Source organism: Podarcis cretensis, assembly GCF_951804945.1.
Source record: "Podarcis cretensis genome assembly, chromosome: 7".
Classification (NCBI taxonomy): Eukaryota; Metazoa; Chordata; class Lepidosauria; order Squamata; family Lacertidae; genus Podarcis; species Podarcis cretensis.
The window spans coordinates 15,790,703-15,807,236 of NC_137176.1; the positions used below are offsets into that span (position 1 = coordinate 15,790,703).

Here is a 16,534-nt window from a genome sequence, read left to right on the forward strand (position 1 = left end):
GAGAATTGGGAGGATCAGGGAGCCTCTGCTGGGGCCAAAGGATGTATATGAGGCCACTGTGCTGCCCATGGGCATCAATGTTGGGGATGCCAACTCTAATGCTATTTTTCCATCTATAGGCAGGTTTTTGTTTCTTTAATAAGCCTATGGCATCTAACATTACGGAGCTGGCTCAGAGCAACTGGTAGTCAAGTGAGCAAGATCAAGGATTGCTGTCTCACAGTTGAGGTCCTAACCAGGATAATATAAGAAATCAAATCCCACAGAAGAAATTTGATTCATGGGTAAAAACTTTAGCAGAAGCAAATACATAAGGCAAAGGTAAAGGGCCCCCTGACCATTTGGTCCAGTCATGGCCGACTCTGGGGTTGTGGCACTCATCTCGCTTTATTGGCCGAGGGAGCCGGCATACAGCTTCTGGGTCATGTGGCCAGCATGACTAAGCCGCTTCTGGCGAACCAGAGCAGCGCACAGAAACACCGTTTACCTTCCCGCCAGAGCGGTACCTATTTATCTACTTGCACTTTGAAGTGCTTTCGAACTGCTAGGTTGGCAGGAGCAGGGACCGAGCAACGGGGGCTCACCCCGTCGCAGGGATTTGAACCACTGACCTTCTGATTGGCAAGTCCTAGGCTCTGTGATTTAACCCACAGCGCCACCCGCATCCCTTAATACATAAAGTGCTGGATGCAAATTTGAAGCAGGTTTAAAACCCGGTCCACCAGCCCGTTAACAAAATATAAAACAGGGCCGCTAGAGAAATGGGAAGAAGAAAGTATTGGGGAAGCTCTTTCTACTATTTGCCGCAATTGCAGTAACCAGCTTTGCACCAATATCAGTTTCAGCAGCAGTGTTAGGAGACAGATGAACTTTAAGCTGCCACTGAGATTCTGGGAAAACTACCTGTGCAAATGCGTTGTGACTAGTTCCTTTGTTAGAGACGTACCAATTGTGGAAAATTATAAAGAAGAAAAGGCTTGGACTGAAGACAAAGTCCAAGGGGGGAGGGTTGCAGGTGGTAAGGCACGAGAGAGGAAATTTTAGGACAGCACAACACAAGTACCACAATGAATAGTGATGAAATCATTCCCAGGCTTACAAGAGCTTCATTAATCCCTCTTTACGGGAGAGGGCAGTGGATGGGGAGATGCCATTGATTCACAAAAGGGAAATTTAAAAGGCTGCGGTTAGGGCTTTTAATTGCTTACTTATTAGGAGAGGCACACTCACTTTTCAAACTTTGCCAAGACATCAGCCACAACGGTCCTGCTTTCAATGGCTTTATCTGTAGTTCCATTGTATTCAAACAAGGCAAACATATTTCTGCTGTCTTCCATGGCCAGACCCCGAATTAACTTTTCAACAACCTAGTAGACAAAAAACAAAAACGAGACAAAACAAAGAATGTTAGACCATAAAAGGTAAAAGCATCAATTAGCCACACTGAAGGCTAAGGTACAAATTATGTTCAAAAGCATACAAACATCTATTTTTTTCATTACACTTGCTTTTGTTTTTAACTTTCAATAGTCAACATTTCACATCAGTTTTCCTCCAGGCTCTTTCTTGATAAAGCATTTCCAGATTACAGTGGTACCTCGGCTTACATACACTTCAGGTTCCAGATGCTTCAGGTTACAGACATTTCCAGATTACAGTGGTACCTCGGCTTACATACACTTCAGGTTCCAGATGCTTCAGGTTACAGACTCTGCTAACCCAGAAATAGTACCTGGGGTTGAGAACTTTGCTTCAGGATGAGAACAGAAATTCTGCTCCAGCAGCGCAGCAGCAGCAGGAGGCCCCATTAGCTAAAGTGGTGCTTCAGGTTAAGAACAGTTTCAGGTTAAGAACGGACTTCCGGAACGAATTAAGTACTTAACCTGGAGGTACCACTGTATAGACTTCATGTTTTTAAGTTGGCTAGAAACATCAATAACTGTTGGAAGATACACATATAGTACAGACTGACTATTCTACTTAAGAATGTCCAACAACTGGCATACTGCAAAGTTTCTGCTCTTCAACTAAAAGTAGCCAAGTATAATCATAAAACCAAATACGTATGTCAGAGCTGCCTCCAGGTCCCAGCTCACAGAGGACCAACGCTAGGCTGTAGTTATGTACAAAAGTCTTTATTGAGGTTCAGTTTCCATTTTAAAGCCGCAGCGTGCAGCTCTACGTCTCGACCTTAGACCGGCGAAGTCCCGTCTGAGTCTCCTCCCCTTCCACACCAGTTTAAGACTCTCGCCTTGCTCCACCTCTTCCTAAGTTCCTTTCTCCTCTGGGCCCTCCTGCCCGCTAGGGTCTCATCCTTCCTGGACTCCTCTGACGCTGACCCTGACGATTCTTGCCCCTCCTTCCGGCGGGCTTTAGGACCTGGTTCCCTATCTGGGCTACCTTCTGTGCCGCTCGCCTGTACCTTTGAACTTGGCGCGCGCGCCCAGCCTGCAACTTTCCTCTTGACCGTTAACTCGCTCTCCGATGGAGGCGTGGTCAACCCTGACTCATCTTCTCTCGCTGGTGGTGCATATGTGGGCTCTGACACCTGGGACTCCTCCCTCCCACTACGCTCTGGTGGGGAAGCTGGTCCTGATTTCCAACTGCTGCTCTGGGAGTCCCCGCTGGCCCCTTGCTTCTGGGGTGTCCCCCTTGGGTCGCCCCTTGCCCTGCCCATCGGCGCCCCCTTCTGTGAATCTTCCGATTCGCTGGAGAGGCTCATGGAATCTATCGGGCTGCTGTCATATTCTCCTACGCTGCCCTCGGATTGCTCCCCCTCGCTTTCCATCTCCTCTCCTCCCTGCGCTCCCGCTGAGTCCCTGACAACGTAATATGAGTAAAAGCATAGACAGAACTACATCCAACCCAAAGCAAATTACTGTTACATCTGCTATACATTTCTCTCTCATACTGTTACTCATATTTGGAATAGTTGGTCCTGCACTGTGATTTGCATGTCTGTACAAATAAAAACTATTAGGGTCTCCTAATATGTTTCTACACAATGAAAAATAGGCAACATTCATAAACTCTGCGTTTTACCCAGAGTAGATCCACTGAAATTAATTAGCATTACTAAGTTGGGCCCATTAATTTCAGAAGGTCTTATCTGAGTAAAATGTCATTGCCTACCACCCTATATGCTTCTGCATCTCAGAAGACAGATTACTGACTAAAATGGTATGATTATTAGTAAGTCACACAAATCTTTAAATTAAAGTTCAATAGGCCACAAACGCACTGTACAAAACGGCGGACCCTCCACACCCTAAAGCTTAACCCAGGCAATCCAGTCCAAGCATCATCTTACCTCGCCAGCAGTGGTGTGGGAGTTTATGGTGATCTTACAGGATCCCCCGCCGTGACAGTAGACGGTGGATGTCATCTCTTGTCTGTTGATCAAGGCTTCAATTTCATCCCGGGATGGCACAAACTCTCTGCCTTTGGTTTTTTTCAGCGATTCATAAATGAAGAGGGCATACTTCTCCATTTCTGTGCCTGGAAACTGGTCACGCACCCTGTGGGGGGAAACCCTGAGATTTAATTGCTCCATGTTTTGTTTTCTTGAATGTGGTGGTTTGAAAAACATTTAAGAGGCAATGGTGGGAGCATTCAGCCCAAGCAACTACTCTTGTGGTTGTGAGACCATTTTCACCAACCCTCTACAGTGGCACCTCATTTTTCAAACGCATCTGTAGTCGAACGTTTCGGAAGTCAGTGCCTCAGTTTTCGAACACGCCTTGGAAGTCAAATAGAAAATGCAGCTTCCTTTTTAAGTTTTCAATTTTGAGGCTTCTGTTTTCGGACGTTTCGGAACTCGAAGAGACTTCCGGAACGGATTGTTTGAAAACCGAGGTACCATTGTATATCAAAAGGCTCCTCCACCACCCCATGAATAGATTGCTCTCGCAAGCAAGGCGGCTGCATAGAAAGCTCCTTTGTATTGACATCTTATATTTGCAGGCATGTTGATGGTGGATAACTGCACCCTGTATCTGCCTTGTGCTGTTCCATCCTCCTGGAGTCACAGTTCTTTCCCTCAAGCTCAGGGCAGGAGACTGCATATGACTCTTGGCTTGGTTACATTTCTCTCATCTGGCGTCTTTTCAGTCCACCTCATCTCTGCACTGAGTTCTGGCTCAGCTGGCCTCAGATTTGGCCCAGCGTTCCAATCTTGGGAGATTATAGCCTCTCCTCTCTGCTTCCATCTCTGCTTCCTTTGAGTCTCTTTCCTGCTTTGCACTTTCATTCTCCCTCTTGCTGCCCTACCTGCCCTCGATTTGTATCCTGGCCATTCCCTTATGTGGTGTGGCTCTCTGAGGTCCAGCCAGTCAGTCCTACAGCTGTCTCCCATCATCTCCTCCAAGATGCGTTAGTTTCCAGTGTTTGCTTGATGGGCCAATGGCAGAAATTCCTGACATCTGCGGAACCTGCTGAGCCCTGCCCTGCTCTTAATCCCAATTCTAAGGGTGTTTGGGCATCTGCCCCTTTCCACAACACGCCTATCTCCAGGATACGAAACTATTCAAACTACTGCATGGCACACCATTGTGTGCAATCATCCATAGTTCTGCTTACCTTTTAAGGTGGAACTTCAGGTATCTGAGAATCCCGCGGCTTGGCAGAAACATGCAGCTCATGCAAGTGAGGATCTGCCAGCTGTACAGATTGCCAACGCTCCCTGGATTAGGCATTTTGCTGGTCTGCTTGATCAGCTGGCAGTAGAGCTCATCGCGCAAAGGCCGTAAATCATGCCCTGTCTGCAGAATACCCTGAATAATAGGAATGGGGTCTGACATGGACTCAAGTTGCTGCAGAGAATTAAAGATCTTGATAGCTTCATCCTGGAGGGTGGTGTAGCCTTTGTCTTTTAGCACTAGAAAACAGAACATGGAAGTACATCTCGCTGCTCAAACTATTGTCGTAATTCACATGGGGCAAGCATCTGAAACAGTATGTCTCAACAGGTGTGTTTACAAAGCTCCCATTTTCTTATTATACTGCAACAATTAAGATACATCGTTTGCATAGATGTCCGAATGTCTACCCTTTTCCCTCCTTTCTTGGAATTGGGTTATTTTGTCAAATATTTGGCTATCAATGGTTTTGCGTCAAATGATTTATTTTTAAAAGTTATCTGCAGTATCATTTACTGTTGCTTGGCTTTTTATTCTGAAGCTGCATTAACTGTTTTAAGATTTTGTCTATGTTTTATTTGTATACTTCTAAGGTTTAATTTTTTTGTGATCCGGCCAGAGATGGGGAGGGAGGTATAAAAATCATATAAATAAATTAATTTGGAGCGGGGAGCAGTGGGCTGCAAAGTGATTGTGTCTGGCTCCTGAAAATTCTGGCCAACACTGTATTATTCCACACTGGGGAAGGCACTGCCTCCCTCTGCAGCTAAGCTAGAGGAGCACTAGCTTCCTCATAACCTCAGTCAGGCTTCCTGGGCATTGCCAAAACTTTCCCCCGTGAAGTGTATGAATGAACCAGCCCCTGCAGTTGGGTTCCAATGTTTATTTCCCTCTTGGTTTCACACTGCCCTTTTCTGCTTAGAATACTGATGGCGAAGGAGAATTGGGAAGAGGTACAGAAACCATAAAGAAGGCTGATCGCCGAAGAATTGATGCTTTTGAATTATGGTGCTGGAGGAGACTCTTGAGAGTCCCATGGACTGCAAGAAGATCAAACCTATCCATTCTGAAGGAAATCAGCCCTGAGTGCTCACTGGAAGGACAGATCCTGAAGCTGAGGCTCCAATACTTTGGCCACCTCATGAGAAGAGAAGACTCCCTGGAAAAGACCCTGATGTTGGGAAAGATAGAGGGCACAAGGAGAAGAGGACGACAGAGGACGAGATGGTTGGACAGTGTTCTCGAAGCTACCAGCATGAGTTTGACCAAACTGCGGGAGGCAGTGGAAGACAGGAGTGCCTGGCGTGCTCTGGTCCATGGGGTCACGAAGAGTCAGACACGACTAAACAACAACAACAGAAACCAGGAGTATGATTTGGAGTGATGAGTTGGGAACAGCACTTGGCAGTCCCTGGCAACGTCTATTGGTTAAATATAGCAGCAAACTGATGAGAAGATTACTGTTAAGGTGATGAGCGAAGGAGCCAAGGCATCTCATCTTCATGAAACTGTCCCAAGGCAAAAGTGGTTTTGCAAAGGGAAGGGAATGGGCTCGAGTGTCCGAAGGACTTACCATTCAGGTTGATGTCCCCATATGGAAGTGGCAATAGCGGAGAATGCAGTGGGTGCTGTGTATAGCGAAGAATCGGGTTCCTCTTATAGATCTGCTCAACAACTTCGGGGTTCAGGCAGTTCTCCTGTGTAAATAGCAAGATTATTCATAGGCTGAGGATGAAAAACAAGCCTCCACTGAATGCTTGTGAAAGGTCAACAGCTCCAAAGGGAAATGGTTCTACCAGAAAGAGCTGACTTGTTTTGGAGCGGAATATAAACTTCAGGAAAAAGCACACCACCCACCCACCCAGGACCATTTAAGTATTTTTAGATATTAATAATGCTTTTAAACATGTTACATTTTAATTTAATTTTATTTGTATTGCCCTGAGCTCCTCTGGGATGAAACAGAGGATGAAAAATGGAAAAAATAACAGCCATCACCACCAATTTAGAAGAGTTATAACCCACTAAAATAAACACTGTGCACCCTAAAAATCACAATAAAATATATAAAAATGGAGAGCTAAAAAAACACAAACCAGAGTAGCATTAAACCATTTGTAGAAGCACTGTGCAAAGCTAAAAGAATCCAAAATCATGACAAAATAGGAACACGTTGACCAGTTAGATGCCTAGAGGCTGAGATAAAGTCTACTGTGTTTGTTATGGCTGCTGCCTGGTATCATGGGCCTAATTCACAAACAGAACAGAATGAAACAAAGATCCGGCACTCTCTCGATTTTTGTTTTATTTTCGAGTCCTAAATATGCAGAGCAGCATGAGCACCTCTTTGTGGTAGTACAAATGTCACTACCATTGTCGTATTCCTCCACCTCCTATTGCAAGTGGGGACTGTAACAAAATGTTGCAGCGTGGAATGCTCTTGTTCAAGGTTCTAGCCAGTCAGCTATAGCTCTTTCAGGATATACCACCCTCCCAGTTCTTGTTCTGCCTCCCCCTGCCCCAACACTCATATGCCACTGAGCAATTACAACCCTCATTGGAGTTTTCCCCACAACACTTAATGAGTTTCTTCTTCAAACAACTGCCTCACTTTTGGAACATTTAACCATTCTCTTTCTTTATGAGCGGCAAATAATGTGGTTGTTTGTCTTCTCGAAACGTATTTTTCCAAGACCATGAGCCTACCTTAATGTCTTGAATAAGCTGCTGTGTGGGGGTGTCTATGGGTGCTTTTGTGTCTATCACATTCTGGATAGCACTTGACCAGCGAGTGGCTTCGTTGAGAAGTTTGGTATAGAGGCGGTAGCAGTGCTTGCGCCCGTACACGGTCACATTCCAGTAACCTGAGGCAAGAGTAAATAAGAAAACACCTTGTTAATCTGATTTACTCAAACTATTAATAGACAAGTGGTGAAGGTGAGCTGTCAAAAATCATAACAGTGACGGTGGGTGACTCAAAGGAGTGCAGTTCATAAGTCTGATCTGTAGGCTTATTAAAGTTTATACAGTGGTACCTCGGGTTAAGTACTTAATTCATTCCGGAGGTCCGTTCTTAACCTGAAACTGTTCTTAACCTGAAGCACCACTTTAGCTAATGGGGCCTCCTGCTGCCGCTGCACCGCCGGAGCAAGATTTCTGTTCTTATCCTGAAGCAAAGTTCTTAACCTGAAGAACTATTTCTGGGTTAGCGGAGTCTGTAACCTGAAGCATATGTAACCTGAAGCATATGTAACCTGAGGTACCACTGTAGTATACTGCTTTCTTGAAACAACCTGATATACTGTATCCTGTCTTACTTAACATCATACAGATCAAAACAGTGCAAAGGCCGGTTCTCTACATCTCTGAAGTGTGTGCAAATTAAAACCACTTTAGAGGCCAATTTAGGAAGAATAGGTAAAAAGGCACCCTGACCGTTAGGTCCAGTCGAGGACGACTCTGGGGTTGCGGCACTCATCTCACTTTACTGGCCGAAGGAGCCGGCGTACAGCTTCCGGGTCATGTGGCCAGCATGACTAAGCCGCTTCTGGCGAACCAGAGCAGCGCACGGAAACGCCATTTACCTTCCCGCCAGAGTGGTACCTATTTATCTATTTGCACTGCGTGCTTTTGAACTGCTATGTTAGCAGGAGCTGGGGCAGAGCAATGGGAGCTCACCCCGTCGCGGGGATTCGAACCGCCGACCTTCTGACTGGCAAGCCCTAAGCTCTGTGGTTTAACTCACAGAGCCACACAAGTTCCAAAACAGTACACTAGCGGCCATAATTGTGGAAACCTTTTGGGGAAAGTGTATTTCCGAGGTTTGATGGCTCATAGCACCACTTTTTGGGGGGGAGTAATACCATAAAATTATATATACTATTGTATATGTGAGGCTTAAGAATACACTTTTTTTTATTTTGCCTAACACTTTAAATTGGAATCTTTTTCAAACCCCAAAGTATTTTAGCAGATTTTTAATATGATTATCGATGGTCACATCACTTGAATCTAGGGGAAGAGCTCCTGCTGAAATTAGTTACCTGTTTCTTTAAAGATTTTCTCATCCGGTGGTACCACAGAGCAGAGGCTGTTCAAGACCAGGGTGCCCAGTTTGAGGGCATTCTTCTCGGAGCTTTTGTAATAATCCAGTGAGTTGTGTGTCAGGACAAACCACCGCTTCTTCAACTTCAACAAAGTCATCTTTGGGCTGTTCTTCACCTCCTTATGTAACCATCCTAGTTTAGAGAAAAAACATTTCCTGAATACTGATGCTCTTCTAGAGCTGCTCTCAACTTTGGGCTGCTAGTCACTTTCTCAAAACATATTTTTAAAACCCCCTGCTATTCACAACACATAAAACAATAAAACAGCATTTACTGAGTTCTTCTCAGAAGGCTGTTTTGATGTAGGACTTAATAACCGTTCTTAAGTCAAGATGAAGATGAAGCCAAAATGTTTCTCTTTGTATAGGCACATCTGGGCATAATGTCGTCAGGTCTAATACATGTAGGCATGTCACGTATTAACACCTAAGCCATGTACAATGGGGTTCAGTGGAGAATAGATTTTGTTTTGTGAGTGTGTACTAAATCATTCCTCCATTCTTCCCCCTCAGGGAAGAAGGGAAAAATGGAGTAGGTTGGCTGGCAATATTTAAACTTTTTAGAAAAGAACCCACCTCCCTCAAAAACAAACAAACAAACAAACAAAAAACTCTTCCAAACCCACTGGCATTTTTATCATATTAGCAGCTACCAGTTTTTTTAGGGGGGGAGTACTAGGGATTTGTTTTTTTAAAGCTGACATTCCACAATCCAAATGCCCTTCTCTGAGGCAACTCAGAAACTATTTAGTCCTCACAGTTACCCTGAAACTGCACCTTCACCTCTCAGGGAAGGAGAGGACAATGATAAATGCTTCCCCAACATTGGGGTGAACTAACTACTTTGTTATTGTTCAATCTACCCTCTATGTTAATATAAAACAAACGAAGAATACCCAGCTCTAAAATCCTCCCTGTGCTTTAGAAGGAATCCTTTTCAATTCAGCCCAATGTCACAAGCTTTAACAGGAGATATTTGGGGCAGAGTTGCCAAAAATATCAGTGACACTAGTGGGTCTACTTCAATCAACTCTAAGAAGATTTCCCACCCAACTCTGTTCTTATAGCCTTTTCAGATTTCCCACCACCACCTATAGCAGGCATAGGCAAAATCCGCCCCTCCAGATGTTTGGGACTCCAATTCCCATCATCCCTAGCTAACAGGACCAGTGGTCAGGGATGATGGGAATTGTAGTCCCAAACATCTGGAAGGCCGGAGTTTGCCTATGCCTGTCCTATAGTCTTGCATCAGCATAAACCAACTAAAAGTTGCCTGACTGGTATGGATGAGGAGAGGCAACAGACCTCATAGCAATATTGTGGCTAGTACAGGAAGGAGCTGCTTCTCATTACGGCATCGTAAAGGAACTAAAAACTCCTCTGGACATAAAAGACAATTGCAAACATCCATGCTTTGGCTTTTCGTCTTAAGATGTACTGCTTAAATGTGGCCTCCTCAAGTTATTAGCAAGTACCGCATTTTTCGCTCTATAAGACACACCGGACCACAAGACGCACCTAGTTTTTGGAGGAGGAAAACAAGAAAAAAAAAATATTCTGAATCTCAGAAGCCAGAACAGCAAGAGGGATCGCTGTGCAGTGAAAGCAGCAATCCCTCTTGCAGTTCTGGCTTCTGGGATAGCTGCGCAGCCTGCATTCACTCCATAAGACGCACACACATTTCCCCTTACCTTTTAGAAGGGAAAAAGTGAGTCTTACAGAGCAAAAAATACGGTACTTTGGGAGCCAGAGTTTAGTAAGAAAAATACCCCATTTTGCAGGGGGATTTCACCTGAAAGATGCTCCTACCTCTCACTATGAACTCTTGTCCCTCTACTCGGGTGTCGCCTTTGGATCTCTGCAGCAAGGTGATCCAGTGATGCATCTCCTCTGGAGTGTCAGCGTTGCAGTGGAGAACACGATTAGCGGTGATGATCACAAATGAATTGGGTCTGCCCAGGAAAAAACAAATAAAGCAAAAAAGGCCTGTATAGTAAACATGGATACTGTTTGGGACCATAACAAAGTGAGTCTGACTCATACAAAGCAATTCTCTTTTGTTTGTACTGTATATTTAAGCAAATGCTGATTCGCTTTATTATTCAACTTTGCCTGACTTGTTTTTCAAACACTGACATTTGACAGCTTGGCACAATCCCACAATTTCAAAACTACAGCCAAACTTGTTTCTGCTTCCACCTTGCTCAGGTGTATCTCTGTGAGAATTAGCTCAAACCTTTGCTGGTTTATTCCAAAGATCAACATGAAGACACAGGTTCCGAACACAAAACAGAGATGCTTGATCTATTAGCAAAATAAAGGTAAAGGTAAAGGGACCCCTGACCATTTAGATCCAGTCGTGGACGACTCTGGGGTTGCGGTGCTCATCTTGCTTTATTGGCCAAGGGAGCCGGTGTACAGCTTCCGTGTCATGTGGCCAGCATGACTAAGCCGCTTCTGGCGAACCAGAGCAGCACACAGAAACGCCGTTTACCTTCCCGCTGGAGCGGTACCTATTTATCTACTTGCACTTTGATGTGCTTTTGAACTGCTAGGTTGGCAGGAGCAGGGACCGAGCAACGGGAGCTCACCCCATCTCGGGGATTTGAACCGCCGACCTTCTGACCGGCAAGTCCTAGGCTCTGGGGTTTAACCCACAGCCCCACCCGCATCCCAAATTAGCAAAATAGAGTGGTTGAATTTAGAACTGCTCTACCTTACTTTTCTTCTTTAATTTCTCAAGCTGATAGTCTCACAGAAAAAACATGTTCTGTTTCAGAACAAAGGTCTGAACAAAAATAAGATTTCTGAAAGTGGAACTTGTTCTTACCGATCTGGATTGTCAGATGCACAGACGGAATCGATCAATCCCACATCCAGTGTGCCCTACAAAAAAAAGGGAAAATGAACATTGTGTTGTCTGGCCCATGGAATACATGCCCGTTTAGTTTCATGTGTGGATGGTAATACATGATTTAGAGAATGAGGGTTAGTGGGTTCGAATTCAATAATAAGAGGTAGTGGAAAAACATCAGTTGCTTTTGAGCAAGTTGAACAAAAACTCTTGATAAGGCTTTATTTTATAATGGCACTACTGCAAGGGATAAAATGCCTTGCAGGCATGAGCAGAAAAATGTTTAATCCCAGCCTGTATGCTCATTGGTATTTTACTGTAATTGTGGCAATCTCACTTGGTGTACATGTCAAAATTTGTTTCCAGAGTTTTCCCCAACAAGCTGCTCCTACTTCTGCCATCAAATTCACCAAACCACTTTTTGGAGGCTTTTATAGGGGGAGCATGAATGCCCATTTTCTATTCATTATTTATCTCTGCAATTTGTAGACTCATCCATCATGTCAACATGATTCCAGGTTAGTTTCCAATAGTGCACAAAATAGAACAATATATCTTAACTGTTATTTAAAAGCTGATTAATTGAAGCAAGCAATAGAGCAGAGCAAGAAAACCAATCAGCAGTTTCTGATTTACTTCAAATACCAAGTAAAACATATTTAAACTACCCTGCACAACATCGTCACATTTTACCACTTCATAGGTGGGACACTGTTGCAATGCACACAAGTTCTAATTATTGTCAGCGGCAGACAAAACCCACTGCCGTGTGATGCATGAAAGGTTCTTCTCTGTTGCAGAACCTTACTCGAGAATGCTCTTTCTTTAGGTCAGGCATGTCCAAATCCAGCCTACCTGTTGGTTTAATCCAGCCCCTGCTCAACAACTTCAATCCTAAAAAAAGGTCAGCAACTTTGGTCGGCCCTCACGCAGGTTCACATCATTCACTTCTTTGAAAAAAGTTTGGAAACGCCTGCTTTAGGTGGTGGAGACTGTCAGCAAGTAGAAACAATCCTACTTTGCCAAGTACACGGGAAAAAGGGAATCTTTCTACATTGATGGGTGGCAGTGTGCCAGGGTTTCCGAAAGGAGTTTTCCCTAGCCCTGCCTGGAGATCCCGGAAGCTAAATCTTGCACTGTCTGCATATGATCTACCACTAATCTATGTGTAGTGGCAGGACTCATCCAGCAACTAGGCCACCTCTGTCCTGGAAAAAATGGAGCAGTGGATATACAATATACGTTATCTTTATTGTCATTGTCCCATACAGAACAATGAAATTGAGAAACTACATAAAAAATTCAAAAACCCCTAACAACTCTGAAACCCCATTTTAAAATACACTATACTATACTATACTATACTATACTATACTATACTATACTATAAAAACCCCTAAAAACTCTGAAACCCCATTTTAAAATACACTATACTATACTAAAAATACACTATACTATAGAGACCCCTTATGCTGCGTTTAGAACCAGAATTGCATTTGCGTAGAAACTGTTTCTCAGGCGGCTAAGTCCTGGCCTTTATAACCCTATACCTTCTTCCAGAAGGCAGAAGCTGAAAGAGATCATTTCCGGGGTGCGTACTATCCTGCGCTATCTCTGCCGCTTTCTTATGGCACCTGGAAGCATAGATTTGATCTAAGGTGGGAAGAGTGCACCCAATTATTCTCTCTGCAGTCTTTACAAAACTGGACAGCATTGTTTTTTCCCTGGCCGTGCAGCTCCCAAACCACAGACACAGAACATAAGTTAATACGCTCTCCACAGTGCAATGGTAAAATGCCATCAACAGGTCCTTTGGGAGATTGTTTTTCCGGAGGATCCACCAACCATATTGCTATAATAGTATTTGCAACATTCTGAAGCTGAGTGTAAGCCTTCCTTACCACGGCATTCTGTGGGTTTGCTTGCTCATCGTGCATTTCCCTGATTTCCTGTTCTGTGGAAGCGTGGACTTGACTCAAGACACTGAACCATTGACTGAAGGAAAACGCAGAAAAAAGGAGGAAATCAGTAAAATATTCTCATTCAGGAGGATTGTCTTTACTACTGTCTTGAAATGAAACCAATGTTTGATGACCCGTTTATTTTTCCTTGGAAGGATATTCACATTCCCCACATTCTAGATAAAGCCAAGAGGCATCCCACTCCCTCCCTACCGCAGTTAATGAGCTCCTAAAACAATTAACTATTGTCTATAAATACAAAATAAATTTGTTTCAAGAATCTGAATCCACTAATCTTCATTCTCCAATTTGTGCGCCGTTATGTCACTACAGTGGGACCTTGGTTTAAGAACAGCTTAGTTTATGAACAACCTGGGATTAAGAACGCTGAAAACCCGGAAGTAGGTGTTTTGGTTTGTGAACTTTGTCTTGGAATAAGAACATGTTCCGCTTCCTATTGAGTGTGTTCCATTTGTAAACTGAGTCCCCCACTGCTATAGAAAAGCACACCTTGGTTTAAGAACAGACTTTCGGAATGGATTAAATACGTAAACCAAGGTACCACTGTATTAATATTTACCATTATGACAAGATGAATTTTTTTTTATTATTCAAAAGAAGGAATGCTCTCCGTTGGTAGACAGAAACCCTGAGATTTTTCACAGGAAAGCCGCCAGTGATTTTTACACTAACACTGTATCCGAGTACTTTGAAACTATCTCTAACAACATTTTTCTTTTTGATTAGAATGCACAAAATTTATCAAACGAAAGACAAAAAAAGCACCTAGATTTCATACACAATTCATTCAACACATAAAACATTTAGTCATCCATTTGAAATAGATTTCCCTACCTGAATCACCTTTTCATACATAGAATCACTAGACCCCAACTTCTCAAAGTTACTCTGTATTTTTATGTTCCTCAAAAATGCTGTTTTAAAATCACTACCTGTCCTCAAATTTTCCTTATTAATTCTTGGCTAATATTTGATTCCTTTTCCAAGTACTAGCAAAAACAATTCTAGCTAATGTACGACAGGAAAACTTGGTTGCTTATCCAAATAAACACTGGTTTTAACAAACCAAAGTGTCTACTAGCCTATTAAACTGAAAATGTTCATTTATGAAATTAACCACAATCCTCCAATAATTCATTGTGGTCACAAACTTCCACCATATGTGGGAAAATCTTATTTTGATTCCTTACATAGCAGGTATCTCCTGATTCTCTACTTATGTGGTCCATTTCCCACAAAGTTCAATGCCATGTTGTGTTCATCTTGACACAATTCTCTCTTTAATTTACTGAGACATTGTCCTTTAGTAAATAAAAAATTCTAAACTTCCTTTTTCTAATATCTATGCCACTTTGAGCCAACAGCTTCAGGGCATTAATTACAATGGCTTTACACCCAACAGAGATAAGAACTAATGCACAACCCAACACTGCAAAATTGAGACTATTTCCTCCTTAATGTGCATTATTAGACATTTTATGCTGCATGTTATTGGCTAGGTTTTTATTGTTAATGGGTGTATAAAGTATCGTGACACATTTATATATGCGCTACCTCCTGCATTTTATTTTTCCTTCAAGGAGCGCAGGTGCAGCTGACACAGATGCTTTTATCACACTGGGTTATCAGTATGCGATGATACCCAGCTCTACCTCTCTTTCAAATCAGAACCAGTGAAGGAGGTGAAGGTCCTGTATGAGTGTCTGGAGGCGGTTGGAGGATGGATGGCAGATTGACGTTGAATCCTGACAAGACAGAAGTACTGTTTTTGGGGGACAGGGGGCAGGTGGGTGTGGGGGACTCCCTGCTCCTGGATGGGGTAACGGTGCCCCCAAAGGACCAGGTGCGCAGCCTGGGAGTCATTTTGGACTCACAGCTGCCCATGAAGGCGCAGGTTAATTCTGTGTCCAGGGCAGCTATCTACCAGCTCCACCTGGTATGAAGGCTGAGACCCTACCTGCCCGCAGATTGTCTCACCAGAGCGGTGCATGCTCTGGTTATATCCCACGTGGACTACTGCAATGTGCTCTACGTGGGGCTACCTTTGAAGGTGACCTGAAAACTACAGCTAATCCAGAATGCGGCAGCTAGACTGGTGACTGGGAGACCACATAACACCGGTCCTGAAAGACCTACACTGGCTCCCAGCGCGTTTCCGAGCACAATTCAAAGTGCTGGTGCTGACCTTGAAAGCTCTAAACGACCGTGGCCCAGTATACCTGAAGGAGCGTCTCCACCCCCATCATTCAGCCTGGATACTGAGGTCCAGCTCCGAGGGCCTTCTGGCGGTTCCCTCACTTCAAGAAGTGAAGTTACAGGGAACCAGACAGAGGGCCTTCTCGGTAGTGGCGCCTGCCCTGTGGAACGCCCTCCCATCAGATGTCAAAGAAATAAACAACTATCAGACTTTTAGAAGACATCTGAAGGCGGCCCTGCTTAAAAAGGTAAAGGGACCCCTGACCATTAGGTCCAGTCGTGACCGACTCTGGGGTTGCGGCGCTCATCTCGCTTTATTGGTCGAGGAAGCCAGCGTATAGCTTATGGGTCATGTGGCCAGCATGACACGTTCCCTGTTTAGGGAAGCTTTTAATACTGGATGAATCATTGTATTTTAATATTTTGCTGGAAGCTGCCCAGAGTGGCTGGGGAAACCCAGCCAGATGGGTGGGGTATAAATAATAAATTATTAATAATAATATTATTATTATTACAAGCCTATGTACTGAGTTAGGCTGAAGGGGGGGGGGTTGCCCAAGACAATCCAGCGCTTCTCTTTGCCAAATATATCCATTTTCTAAGTGGGATTGATTTCTGATTATTTTGTAGGAGATGCATGCTATTTCCCTCATTTATAGCAGAGACAAGGAAGCTGTGGCCCATCCAGTTGTTTGGGGGGGGGGGCAGTCAGCCTGGCCAAGGACTGACAATGATGGGAAATGTAGACCAGCAGTGTCTG

General features: G+C 43.9%; 1 protein-coding gene across 1 annotated transcript in view; it reads right to left on the bottom strand.

The window, feature by feature from the left end:
* The window catches only part of MYO10 (myosin X), a 210,744-nt gene that overhangs the window by 9,204 nt on the left and 185,006 nt on the right, over window positions 1–16,534 (bottom strand). Inside the window, exons 29-37 of the mRNA XM_079984894.1 lie at window positions 13,498–13,591; window positions 11,573–11,628; window positions 10,552–10,694; window positions 8,681–8,875; window positions 7,344–7,501; window positions 6,211–6,334; window positions 4,579–4,876; window positions 3,311–3,518; window positions 1,231–1,367 (exon numbers count right to left, since the gene is read on the bottom strand). Coding sequence (XP_079841020.1) covers window positions 1,231–1,367; window positions 3,311–3,518; window positions 4,579–4,876; window positions 6,211–6,334; window positions 7,344–7,501; window positions 8,681–8,875; window positions 10,552–10,694; window positions 11,573–11,628; window positions 13,498–13,591 — 1,413 coding nt within the window. The remainder of the gene's footprint in view (window positions 1–1,230; window positions 1,368–3,310; window positions 3,519–4,578; window positions 4,877–6,210; window positions 6,335–7,343; window positions 7,502–8,680; window positions 8,876–10,551; window positions 10,695–11,572; window positions 11,629–13,497; window positions 13,592–16,534) is intronic.